Source organism: Narcine bancroftii, chromosome 2, assembly GCF_036971445.1.
Source record: "Narcine bancroftii isolate sNarBan1 chromosome 2, sNarBan1.hap1, whole genome shotgun sequence".
Taxonomy (NCBI): Eukaryota; Metazoa; Chordata; class Chondrichthyes; order Torpediniformes; family Narcinidae; genus Narcine; species Narcine bancroftii.
In genome coordinates, this window is record NC_091470.1 from 157,031,004 (window position 1) to 157,044,508 (window position 13,505).

The 13,505-nt window shown below is 39.3% G+C and overlaps 2 protein-coding genes across 3 annotated transcripts in view; one reads left to right on the forward strand and one right to left on the reverse strand.

The window, feature by feature from the left end:
* Positions 1 to 1,252: 1,252 nt before the first annotated feature.
* Positions 1,253 to 8,916, reverse strand: LOC138754476 (uncharacterized). Its single transcript, XM_069918792.1, has 4 exons — positions 8,744 to 8,916; positions 5,658 to 5,791; positions 3,960 to 4,848; positions 1,253 to 1,558 (listed from the first exon to the last, which is right to left on the reverse strand). Exons 1-4 carry the CDS (start codon positions 8,860 to 8,862, stop codon positions 1,381 to 1,383), a joined length of 1,320 nt encoding a protein of 439 aa, XP_069774893.1. The 5' UTR covers positions 8,863 to 8,916; the 3' UTR covers positions 1,253 to 1,380.
* Positions 8,917 to 9,046: 130 nt separating this feature from the next.
* The window catches only part of atad3 (ATPase family AAA domain containing 3), a 69,679-nt gene continuing 65,220 nt past the window's right edge, over positions 9,047 to 13,505 (forward strand). For both annotated transcript variants that reach the window (XM_069918794.1, XM_069918795.1), the window contains exons 1-3: positions 9,047 to 9,285; positions 10,804 to 10,880; positions 11,890 to 11,991. In XM_069918794.1, the coding sequence (XP_069774895.1) occupies positions 9,075 to 9,285; positions 10,804 to 10,880; positions 11,890 to 11,991 (390 nt within the window). In that variant the 5' untranslated portion in view covers positions 9,047 to 9,074. The remainder of the gene's footprint in view (positions 9,286 to 10,803; positions 10,881 to 11,889; positions 11,992 to 13,505) is intronic.

Genomic DNA, 13,505 nt, shown 5'->3' on the forward strand with positions numbered 1-13,505 from the left:
TTGTCTTATACGCTGGCATATATGCATATGCATATATCAATAGCTTTTCGTTTGTAAAATTTAATGATCAAAAGAAAATGTTAAATAGTTTTGCTGCATTCAATTTAACTTACTGAGAGAAAGCTATTTAATCTCAACGAATGTTCAAAATTTAGGAAGATTGCAGGTCAATTGAGTGTAATTTGGCAACACAGGCTCATGGGCTGGAAGAGGCTATTACTGTGTTGTATGTCTACATTTAAATTTAAATTAAACCCATCCTAATATTCAATTCAGAGTTTCATCAAACCCATATTACTAGGCTCAGTCACTGCTTGATTTGTAACAGACATACAATTTTTACTTTGTTATAAATAATAGATCTGAAATTGAGGATATTGACAGCATATAGATATGGATGCCCATGATTAATGGTACCATGTATGAAAATAAATTTGATATATTCAATCAGCTATGCTTCTGAATCTGACTACAGTCTGAAGATTACTGAGAGTGGTGTAACCCAGGTAGGGTTGGGGAGTATTGCAATGCTTTGTATCCCTCTTGGGTCATTTTCCTATTGCATATCTCATCTCATTTAATTAGACTACTTTCAGTTCCCTTGGTCTTCAACAGAATCTGCATTGGTGCTGTTATCGCAGAATAATTCAGCATTTGTGAAGGTCACTTGATTCATCTGTGGCAGGACCCAGACAATTAATAGACAATAGACAATAGGAGCTGGAGTAGGCCCTTCGGCCCGTCGAGCCAGCACCGCCATTTTACAGATCATGGCTGATCACTACCATCAGTACCCCTTTCCAGCTTTATCCCCATAACCCTTAACTCCTTTAAACTGCACTCTCTTGCTATTCCCACATAGTTCTGAATGTTTGCCATTCACGAATTAATCCAATTCTTTTCTGATTATTATTATTTCATTTGTTTTTACAGGAAGTGATTTCCAGAGTACAACAACTCTTTTTCATTGTGTTACCTTTAGATCTTTTGTCAATCATCTCAAACTTGTGTCCTAGTTTGTTACTCACCTTTTTACCACTGAATACTCTTTTATACTGTCATTCATGCCAGGCAGTAATATTAACTGTGCTTTCTAGCAGTAACAGTGCATTGTCATCTGCTTTGAAAAATTCTAGTTCCATTATTGTCAATGATCAAGATAAATCTGTATATTCTTATTTATTAATACTTTGAACAACTAGATCAAATCCCTTCACATTTTATAATCTAGGAAGAGCTGCTTCCTTTCTCTTTTCAGAATTGATCTCCCTCATGCCTGGCTCAAGTTTAGTGAATCTTTCCTCTTTGCAAGGGCCTGACCCTTTCCTAATCTATGTTGCAGTTATCTGGTTAAACAGATCATCAAGATACTATGCCTCTCTACCATTTCAGCTGTGGGCCCTGGAGTCTCTCCAGTTCTTGCTGTCGTTGAAGCTCCAGAAGAAATTCTTCCTCTACATGGAGGCGCTGCAGCCTCAGATGAGACAGTTCTTGTTCATATGGAGACATTTCTACCAAAGACTGTCTGATGTCGCCCTCTGCCAGTGTTTGCAGGAACCTACAGAATGGTGAAACAGAATAAACAACAGATGTTTTAATCTTAAAGAGGAAAAGGATGGACTCAGCAGGTTAGGCAGCATCTATGGAGAGAAAAGTTCAATGTTTTAGGTCATGATCCTGTTCCAGGAAGGGTCCCAACCTGAAAAGTTGATTGTCCATGTTTTTCCCCAGATGCTGCATAATACATTAGGCACATTATTGGGGACGCATGAGTCATACTATTGAGCATGTTATTAAACAAGAAAGTCTACAGATGCTGTGATTACATTTTAATGCTCAAAAGTGCTGGACAAACTCAACAGGTCTCACAGTGTTCACAGGAAACAAAGTTTATAAAAGGAATGTTTTGGGCCTGAGGTATGAGCAAAAAGCAGTCAGGTGTCTGAATAAAAAGATGCTTTATTTATTCAGGTGCCTGTCTGATTTTTGCTCATACCTTGATGAAGGGGTCAGACCTGAAACATTGCTTATATATCTTTGCTTCCTATGAATGCTGCATGTCCTGTTGATTTTCTCCAGTACTTTGTGTATTAAGACACTACTGTGTATTTCTTTAAGGGCCTACCACTGCAAGATCCAGTAAGCCCATGAGGCTTGTGATCAATTTCTGGAGACTGAAGCAAGGACCACAAAGATGTGGAATCCAGATGTGCAATGCACACTGTGGTCACCTCTGGGCATGTCTGACCTCTCTGTGTAATAGCACATCGGGAAAAAAAATAACTTGGAATGAAAAAAAAAATACGCTTCCTAGTCTGAAAATAATTTTCCTCTTTCATACCCTGGGATCAACAAAAATTCTTAGTTTCCCTCATATTATATCTTCATCAACACAGCAGGCAGACCTTCCTCTGCTCAGAGGTTGTTAGTTGCCTGTCATGGACAGCAATCTGGACTTGGGACCTCATTGACACAGACTTAGAATGGCATAAGGCCTCTCCCTGTGTAAGTCACCCACTTCACTGAGAGCTGATGCAGCCAGCCCAAGGCTTATCAACTGTTGTTTAAATTGGATGTATGTAATCAAATGCATCAAGAAATGTGAAAATTGTTATATAAAATAATTTTAAAATTGTAGTAAAGCACTCCTAACACACGCAAATGAACTTAAAAATGAAATTAACATTAATTAATTAAATCCATTAGCAGTCTTTACCTACCTTTCTTTGACAGAAATGGCACAGATATGAGTATATCGGTCAACAAATCCATGCTGATCTTAATGGAAAATTGGCCCTATTCTTTTGAAAAATTAACCCACTTTTTCAGGAGAAATTATTCAGACAATGAAAAGTCTGCTTGCGCATCCATCTATTTTAGCTGTTCTTCTTAAATATTATCTTGACACCTTTTTTTTTTGGAAATACCCCAGAATTAATTAAAATTAGTCTGCAATTTCAAATTTGATTTTACTGATTTAAATTAAAATGCTCTGCAGACTGGCATTTTGTTTACCGGTATTTTGATGTAACTGATAAAATATGACAGATCCCGCTGTGGTAGCTGACAATTTCAAAATTGGGGTCAGTAAATAAAGCAGAATTTTTAAGAAACCAGTCACAGTAATATAGACTTTAACTACCAAATTATTGAAGAAAATAAAAACACCTAGTTCATTAACATCCTTCAGAAAAGATCTTCCCTCCTTACCAAGCCTAGTGATCATTATTAAAGCAGAGTAAAAAGTAGCCTAGGCAATGCATAAAAGGGTACTTGGCTTAAGGTGTCCATGCTTTGGACATTATAAATAATGAATAGACAGGTTTAAGAGAGATATTCAAGATTAGATAAATTAAAACCCAATAATATTTTCAAAGTCACTTTTAACTTTAGAACTGAGGTTGATGGGTTCAAGGAATGTGTACAGCCATTCTGTTAAAACACAGGATATAAAAGATGTTTAATATATGGACAGGACTGTTTAGGCAGGTAGTGGAACCAAATAGAATGGAAAATAGTGTGAAAAAAAATAGCATGGAAATGGACCTTTGGCTCAGCTCCAAACAAAAACAATGTAGAAATCTTTAATCTGTTTTTAAACAGATCCTGACCATAATTCTAGGTGGTTAGAAGTGGAACTCTGGACTGTGGCTTGTCTGTTGGCTTACCTTCAATTTCTGCCTCCTGTTAGGTTGATTTCTTTGATTGCAGCAATATAGTAAAAACACAATGGTTGAGAAACTCAGCTGGTCAAATAGTGTACTTTATATAGTGTACTTTGAGCCCTTTAACAAGGTATGAAAAAATGTGGGCAGGTGCCAAATAATCTTTGCTATATAAAGTACACTATTTGACCGGCTGAGTTTCTCCAGCATCGTGTTTTTACTTCAACCACGGTGTCTGCAGACTTTTATGTTTTACCTGCAGCAGTATAGTTTAGATAAGAAATAAAAATCTACCTTTCACTGATTTCCTGTGTAGAAGGTGATGCCACATCCAGAGCCCTCAAGGAACTTAGACTGTCACTCAGGGTCTGATGGAGTGAAGGCTGGGAAATCAAGTTGAATGCTCCTAGCTTGGAATATGATTGAGACGATCTGGTGAAGGCCATCTTCTTACCTCCAACTATCTGCCTCTTTATGGCTGGAGGGGGCCTGCCACATGCATTTGCCGTAACGGAATTTGGCCTCCACACTGGTTTCGTAGGCTGAGGGTGGGATTGCTGCCAATTATGTCTTTTAGGAGAAGGGGACAGAGAACGTGACCGGATGTTGCTGAAGCGTCTGCGAGTTTGAGATTGGTCTCGGACGGATGGCGGCCTTGTTCTTTCAGGGGACTGAAGCCGAATAGGAATCTGAGGAGGAAGAAGTGCTCTGACTCCAATTACATGTGACGCACCCACCCTGACCGGTAGCCTCTCCTTGTAAGCAATGTCAACAGGTGAGACGGTGGAAGTAGTGACGTTTTTGCTAGAGAGTTCACTCCCAATGAGACCCACCACTCGATCAAGTGGAGAGATGGAACGTACAGGAACTCCAAAATCTTCAAAGGCTGGATACCTGTCCAGTGATTGTACTAAACACCTCGGCCTCACAAACCACTCCGACTCATCTGCCTTTCCACTTATATTCTCCTCCTGAAATGTCCCATTGGTTAGGACTGGCCAGTCACCATTTTTACTGATAGGTCTGCAATTGTTCTCCAAATCTCCCAATGTTTTGTCGTCTGGCATGAATGCAGGGTTCAGATTTGAAGTCAGACTTTTCACCTGCATCTTTAGTTTACTTAAACTTTGTTCCAATTCATCAATGCTGGGACTGTCCTTCTGTCTGCCAGCCAAAGGTACCTCTAATTAAAAGATAGAGGTTTAAAAAATATCAATATATTTTTGCTCAAACAAATATGTTTTTGATCACATTCAAATATTATGGGTCTAAAGAGTACTACATTTAACAAGATATTATAGAACAATTAAGAAAAAAAACCAAAACAAAGTATGGCTGAAATACCTTGATTTGTACTAAAATTTCTAACATTTCTCAGCAATTTAGTTTTACATGCCAATCAGTCATCTTTCCCAAATCAATTTTCAGAAAAGAATGTACTTTAATATGTAGTCACCACTGTAATTTATCTGTGGTACTTTGGAAACTTCATTCAATAATATGGTCTGCTATTTTGCCAAATTTCACTGGACCTGGAGTATTGTTCATGAAACCAACTTGGATGTAACCGTTAAATGACTGCTGGTCATTTTAAAGCTCGAGAGATACAATAGAATGGACATCTTGACAGCAAGCCTTGGAAGAAGAAAGAAACCTTTCAGATTGTACTCCTGCATGATGTTGTGAAGGGAAGGATTTCCCTTTCAGAAGCATACACCATCAGCCTATACAAAGGAGGCAGGAATGTTAATATTACCTTAATTTTAATCAAGAATTAGATAGTCACTTGTGGAATATACTTTGTTGCACTGATATGAAGGGTCTCAACTATGTGTTCTCTGAACGATTTATTACTGAACCCTTTCTGTTATCAGGAATTGCCAGTTTGTCAAACCAAATCACTTTGCAGATTGACACCCCACTTAAATTCTGCTTCAATCTTGGATAAAACACTAACATCTCAGGTTAAATTTGTACATTAGAGCATCATACCTCCTAGTGTGTCATCTGCAGGTTTCTCTGTTGTGCTATTAATGAATTTCCAGACTTCTGATGGTTCACTTGGTACTTGCTGTTGCATAGTGAATGTCTTTTGGGTGTTTGTGAGATGCTCATTTGGTCCCTTTCTGAAAAACAAATCAAATAACTTGATTATCAAATCTGATATATAAAAAAAATCCTACACTTTTAAATCTGGTTATTTATTATCAATTGGCTTCATTAGCATTGCTCTCAAATGAGGATTGGATTTTAAAAGCTTAATCTAATGTGAATTTGTCCAAACAAGACAAATTAGGGCTGTGTGCTCACCCCACTCCTGTCCATGCGACTGACCCACAACTGCATTACCAGATCCAGCTCGAACTGTGCCATCAGTTTGCAAATGACACAACAGTATTTGACCTCATCAACAACAACGATAAATTGCACTACAAAGAAGAGGTGGAAAATCTCGTGATATGGTGCGAGAATAACAACCTGAGTCTCAACTTGGACAAGACGAAGGAGATGATCATGGACTTCAGGACCAAGGACAACCACCCTCCACTACATATCAACAACTCTGTAGTGGTGAGAGTGGAAAGCACCAAGCTCCTTGGAGTTCACTTGGCTAATGACCTATTGTGGACACACAACATCTCCTCACTTGTCAGGAAGCCGCAACAGTAACTGCACTTCCTAAGAAGACAGAAACGGGCAAGGCTGCTGGCTACCATTATGCCAACCTTTTATAGGATCACTATTTAGGGTGTCCTGGCCAGCTGCATCACAGTCTGGTAAGGTTGCTGCAGAGAAATGGATCAAAGGTCAATCCACAGAACCATAAGAGTGGCAGAGAGGATCACTGGGGTTTCCTTCCCAACCATCAAAGTGATCTACCAGGATTGTCATCTGAGGAGGCCATGAAAAATTATTGAGGACCTTTTCCACCCCCGTACACGATATCTTTCAGCTGCTCCCATCAGGAAAGAGATACAGGGTTATCAGAACCAGCAGCATCAGGCTAAGGAACAGCTTCTCCCCACAGGCAGTGAGGATGCTTTCTTGTTTAGAATGACCAAAGGAACTGTTCACACTCACCATCCGAAACTCTCACATTAATGAATCAACATTTAATTATTTATTTGTACAGATGAATACTTGTCCTGCATATGTCATGCTTTGTCTGCATTTGTGTTATATCTGGTTGCATGTCTGCGTGTTTCGGAACAAGGGCCGGAGAACACTGTTTCATCACGTTGTGCTTGTGCAATCAGATGACAATAAACTTGACTTGACTTGATCATGGTCTATTCTGTGCTCCATTCTGTATATTTGAAGCCTGCCTACCTCAGGTAAATTGGAAAAATAGCTTCAACAGAAGCAGTTGTATTTCAAATTGCAACTTAAGTATAATTAATTTTACTGATCATTAAACAGTCCTCTCATAACAGTATTTCAGACATTTATTTAAGATTACAGAAGCATAAAAATATGTACTTATATGCCATCTTTCAGTTATCTCAAGCACAAAACATACATTTAAGCACTTATAGATTTTGTATTGTTACACAAGCAATGAACACAATCCTGTAAGTACAGTCCAACCAGAGTTTTATCGAGCTGCAACATTACCTCACAGCTCTTTGAATAGAATCCCCCACTAATTAAGGCTAGCGCACCATATACCTTCTGGTGAATACCAGAGATGGGCTAAGAAAACGAGAAGAGCTAAAGGACAGATGGAAACAATAGAACTGGAACATAAATGGCAAGGGTTAACTGAAATTTAGAAAATTCAATATTCATGCTGTTGGAGTTCAGGCTACTCAGGCAGAATGTACTTCAAGCTTGTGCTTGACCAGACCCCAATCATCACTCAGCACCTGGAGTTGCTTGGGTTTTTCTACCTGCTCCTGTCTCGGTCCCTCTCCTCTATTCTTTATATTAGAATATATTCCCTCACCACTCTCAGTCCTGATGCAGGATCTTGACAATTCCTTCCCCAACTCCCACCACAGATGCTGTTTGACCCACTGTGTTCCTCCTGAAGATTGTTTTTTTTTCCTCCAGATTTCAGCATCTGCAAAGCTGGCTCCAACCTTAACTTCAAATGAATTGAACATAAAAAAAAAGATTGATGATTAACTAAAATGTTTGCAACAATAGCAAAAAAATAAACTGAAGATTTTTCTTCCTGAATATTTTTGAGTATATTTGATGGATTTTGGTCCGCTAATCACAAAGAAAAACACCTAAAATGTTCTCATCATATACCGTTTATTAGATATAACCTTAATTTGTGATTTCTTGACATATTTTAAGTCCACTTCAAGCATACAAAAACATGAAGTGCATCATATCATTGAAAATTCATTCTCTCCATTCACACTTGGACTTCTTCCCTGCCGATCTTGGTGCAGTCAGTAACGAATAGGGTGAAAGGTTTCACCAGGACATTACAACCAAGTATAAGGGCAACTGGAATCCATCAGTGCTGGCCGACTATTGTTGGACACTGACACAAGAGGCATCAGATGCTGAGTACAAACGAAAATCAGCGGCAAAACATTTTTAGGTCAGTTGAACTAACACAATGTGTCAACTTGTATCGTTTGTCGGTACGCGTGCTATGCCTGGCTGTGTGTCTCCATCTTTTGCACTGATGATAGGAGAATGCTGTCAGGTGGCAATCATGACTATAAACTTGACTTGATCATGATGCAACACGCTAAATTCACTAAAAGTTAATTTAATTGTTTCTCCAACTTCCTACGTGATACACCAAATCTGAAATTAACTTTGTGCTCAACTTGAAGTTATCTATCATAATCAACGATTTCATTTCAGGAAGCAAACCTTTTTTTTGTGTGGGGGGGGTGGGGGGGGATATTTGTTGTCCAGTTCTATTGCTCAATGTGCCTCACACAAAGCGCAGCCGCCTCGGCGTCCATAGCAACCGCGGTAGCAACGGCACCCCGGCCGACGTTCGGATAGCATCTGACATAATTAACGGCTTTGAACTCTTTCCTCTGGTCACCACAGAGGAAGTTAGAATTTGCAGAGCTTTGATGTGCAATGCAGCAACGCACTCCTACCTCAAAGCACTTCTGACGCCGTGCAGGACGAATGCTCGATCCGCGTTCAGCGTCATGGCCGCCGAAGTCTCCTCCGACACGGGAGCGCCAGGGCGGGGGCAGGCAACCTCTGACCGCATTGACAACCAATCAGATCAAAGTCTGCGGCCATAACAACCAATTGGCGTTCAGTGCTGCCCGGCATTCTCACCAATAGAGCATGGCGACTCATTACCCAATCGTCGCTCGCCTGGTCATCTTTTTGACCAATCAAAACGGAGGTCAAAGGTGGATTTTAATTACGCATGCGCACTAGTGCAGAGGTCACCGCGTGCGTTGTGGAGGTGTCGCCATGTCCTGGATTTTCGGTTTAAACAAGGGGAGCCAGCCGGGTGCTGGTGATGTGGCGATGCCGGGGTCTCCGGCGGTACCGCCGACTTCTCCGCCTCCTCCTCCTGGCGCTGGGGGCGATGGCTCCGACCGGCAGAAGGACAAATGGAGCAATTTCGACCCGACCGGCCTGGAGCGTGCGGCCAAGGCTGCGCGAGAACTGGACTCGTCCCGTGAGTGGCTGGGCTGGGAAGTCGGAGTGCGGGGCTGGGGTGGGGGGGAAATCAGGCTCCGGTCTCGGTCGACAAGAGGCCAGAGGATGGCTGGGTCCGACACTAGACCGGAGCCGGCAGGAGGAAGCGGAATCTAAAAGGACAAGTGTTGGGTATTGAGTATTGGGTCCTCAAATTATGATCCCGTTGTTTACTATACTCAAAATAAGTTGTCAGTGAGATACTTGATGCATTGGCTTTAATTTCCAAAGTAACTGTAATTCCCTTATTCAGAAACGGTGGGAGACAGAATGTATGAGCCTGCAAATCATTAGTTTAACATCGGCCACAAGGGAGATGAGAGAAGCTTTTTGTTATATTACAACGAAGCAATTGATTTGGATGAAGGCACATAAATTTGTTGATTAGATAAGTTGGAAAGAGAATGTAAGAGGCTCTAAAAGGGATTATGGATGTGTTTAAATAAGTAATGATCCAGTGGTGCACCTCCTGTCAACATAGGAGGAAAAAGTGCAAGGGGAGAAAAACAAGTTAGAATTTGCAGAGCTTTGATGTGCATATATGATTATTTCTGGGTTCCAGATTAGCTTGTATGATCTGCAAGTAATTAGTAATGCTTCCAGAATTTTGTGCTATTTGATAGGAGAATTGCACATCAATGCAGGGAGTTCAGTAATGTGGGTCAATATGTACTGTCTACAAATTGGTCCCCTTATTCAAGAAGAATGTTGATGTATTTGAAGCAGTTTGGAGTGGATGGTCTTATGAGACCATGAGGAAATGTTGGCTAGACTTGTCTCCTCTGGAATTGATAAGTCAGAGAAGACTTGATTGAAACATGTTGAGGGGTATTGACAGGGTAGATGTAAAGGTTCCATTATTGTCCTGTAATACTACATTAGAATGTAAAATACTTGAAATTCTTTAATTTTGTCTACTGTAAGGAAGACACAGTTGCCACTTTGTCCAGCAGCCCCAGCGAGGAATGAATTTGCGACCCCTGGTTTACAAGATCTGTGCTCTAACCATTGAGTTATCGGAGCCCCTGTAACAATGTTTCCATTTGTGGGAGCTCCTAGAAATAAGAATTACTATTAAGGTAGTAAGTTTCTGATTTATTTTGGACTGTAATGAGACAAAATATTTTCAACCTGATGGAGTTAGCTATGGAATGTCCTGTGCCATACTGTGCGATGGAAACAAACTTGTACATGGGTACGTGATGAGCAAGTGAGGTGGAAGAGGCAAAGGTGTAGGGTTACAGGTAAAATCAGATGAGGTGTGATGTTATTAAATGGAGCTGAGTGACTTATTCGTGATCTTCTGTGAGTTTGTATGAACATATGTTTTCAATCTCTTCCATTATTTGTGGGCCTTGATATTCTGTCACTTGTGTCAAACACAAACTGATTTTAAATTGTTTGAGTATTCTTGGGTAAGAAATTGTAAGGCTTTAGTGGTTCAACCAGTTTGTTTGGTGGAAAGTCAAGTTATCAATAAACTGTTTATTTGATTCAGGCCATGCCAAGGAAGCCCTGGATCTCTCTCGGTTACAGGAGCAAACTGTTCAATTGGAACATCAAGGCCGCATCAAGGTATGAGATGGGATGTGGCGGGGTGGGAGGGAGGAATATTAGGATGGGGGAGGTGAAAGTTTGTTGTCCCACAGACATAGGCCTTCATGAGGAAACCCTCTAAGTTCTTTGTATGGGTGTTTAATGCTGAGGAAAGCATTGCAGCTCCTGCAAGACCATAGAGGTCATAATGCCTGAATGCATAATATTTTGGCCAGTGATTGAGGGGCTCAGCTGCATTTCGAATCTGATGGTAGAATCAGTATTCCAGATCAAGAAAGTCAAAAAAGTGAACACTTTTATTTCTCTTGTGAATTTTGGATTTGGTTGCATAGCTGTAAATTTTGCTGTCATGTCACAGCTCCAGGGGCCCAGGTTAAATCCCGACCTTGGGTGCTGCTCTGTAATGTGCATGTTGTCTTTGAAGTTGTTGGTTTCTTCCTGTGTCCCAAAATGGCTATTGGGTAAATTATTCTGGCGTAGGAAAAGAACCAAAGACGAAATGGTTGGCATGTATGAGACAGAAAAGTTGCAGGGGTTGGACAAAGTAAGAGGAAAGCAGGGGGGGGTTTGATTAATAGGATTGCTCTTGCACAATGGGCTGAATGGCTTCCTAGTATCATTGTAGATGTGAGATACCAAAGTCACAGCAATAGAGTTTTAACTTGAAATGTGGTTAACCATCTTAAAATAAAAATTTAAGTATTCTATAGGAATGTTGCTCATTAAAACTGCTAATGTTAAAATACCTGTATATTTATCATCTGTTTGTACTACTTTTTGGTTAGCTTAATCTTTGGATTGGCTTGTTGCCTCCTGAATTTCAAGAAGAGTGATTTATAAAAAAAAAAAAAGTTTTATAAAGAAATGTGCCTGGTATATCAGCTGATATTTTGTTTCAGTAGATTTTCTGTAGCCATGTGTATGACTGAGCATTTTATTTTGATTTTTAAAGTTCTGGTTAAACTTTTGTTAATTGATGGTTTAGTGTCTGTTTTTAAATTGCACAAGGTTGTGATTCTCTGTGCAGGAGTATGAGGCTGCTGTGGAACAACTCCGATCAGATCAAATTAAAGTCCAAGCAGAAGAGAAACGGAAAACACTTGCTGAAGAAACTAGGCAGCACCAGGCAGTAAGTATCTGATTTATTTTGGGAATAGGTTTTTCATTCTTGAAATGAATGGACTGGAACTTGGGCTTATCAGAGTATAAACTGAGACTATCCCTTCATGAAGGATAAGAAATGGGAGCAGGAGTGGCCACCTGGCCCGTTGAGCATTCTCCGACATTCAATGAGATCATGTCCGATCTGATGATTGGCTCGTCTCCTTCTGCCTTTTTTCCAATATCCCTTAATTCTCCTACAATGTAAAAATCTATCCATCCTTATCTTAAATATATTTACTTTTTTTGTAATTTTTTATTTTTCACACTGTACTATATTTTTCACATTGAACTATATCAACCAAAATATATACAAATGTTTCTTATTAAATATACACAGTGGCATTTTCTCCCCTTTTTCCCCCTAACCTCCCTCCCCCCTTCCCACCCCCACTCCAAAACCAATAAATATTCAACAAATACAATGCAATAAAACCATTAAACAATGTTTTCACACAATGAAAAATAAACAAGAAAAATGGTTCATCTACTTTTACACACCGAATCTGTTTTCTTATCATTTTAGGGGGTGGAGGTCCGAGGCAAACCCTCTCTGTTATGTTCCATGTATGGTTCCCAAATTTTTTCAAATAATGTGACCTATTCTTTAAATTATGTATTCCAATGGAATACATTAATTCATTTCCATGTGCCATTGCTGTATTCTCAGGCTCTCCTATTTTCCAAGTTGCCATTATACATTTTTTTGCTACTGCTAAGGCTATCATAATAAATCTTTTTTGCGCTTTATCCAATTTGAGGCCTAATTCCTTACTACTTGTGTTTCTTAGAAGAAAGATCTCTGGATTTTTTGGTACGTTATTTTTTGTGATTTTATTTAATATCTGATTTAGATCTTCCCAAAACATTTTCACTTTCGTACATGCCCAAATTGCATGTACTGTTGTTCCCATTACCTTCTTGCAGTGAAAACATCTATCTGATAATGTTGGATCCCATTCTTTTAACTTTTGAGGCTTGATATATAACCTGTGTAACCAATTATACTGTATCATGTGTAACCTTGTGTTTATTGTACTCTTCATAGTTCCAGAACATAACTTTTCCCATGCTTCATTTTTTATCTTTGTTTAAATACTTTTCCCACTTTTGTTTATTCCATCATTATCTTGCAGCTCAATGTACATGTTCGTTATAAATCTTTTAATTATCATTGTGTCTGTAATCACATATTCAAAGCTGCTTCCTTCTGGTAATCTCAGTCTGTTTCCCAATTTATCCTTTAAATAAGCTTTCAGTTGATGATATGTAAACATTGTACCATGAGTTATTCCATATTTGTACTTCAACTGTTCAAATGTTAAATTATTTCCCAAAAAACAATTTTCTATTCTTTTGATTCCTTTTCTCTCCCATTCTCTAAAGGAAAGGTTGTCTATTGTAAAAGGGATTAGCGTCAATAATAATTTTGGTTTTTTTGATCATTTGTTTTTTTTCCTTTCTAAGTGGATCTTCCATGTA

Coding starts and splice junctions, on each gene's coding strand:
- LOC138754476 (XM_069918792.1), bottom strand. CDS start 8,862: ATGCGGTCAGAGGTTGCCTGCCCCCGCCCTGGCGCTCCCGTGTCGGAG. Junction 5,792..8,743: donor GGCGTCAGAAGTGCTTTGAG/GTAGGAGTGCGT, acceptor TTTGTTTTTCAG/AAAGGGACCAAATGAGCATC. Junction 4,849..5,657: donor TGCAGATGACACACTAGGAG/GTATGATGCTCT, acceptor TCTTTTAATTAG/AGGTACCTTTGGCTGGCAGA.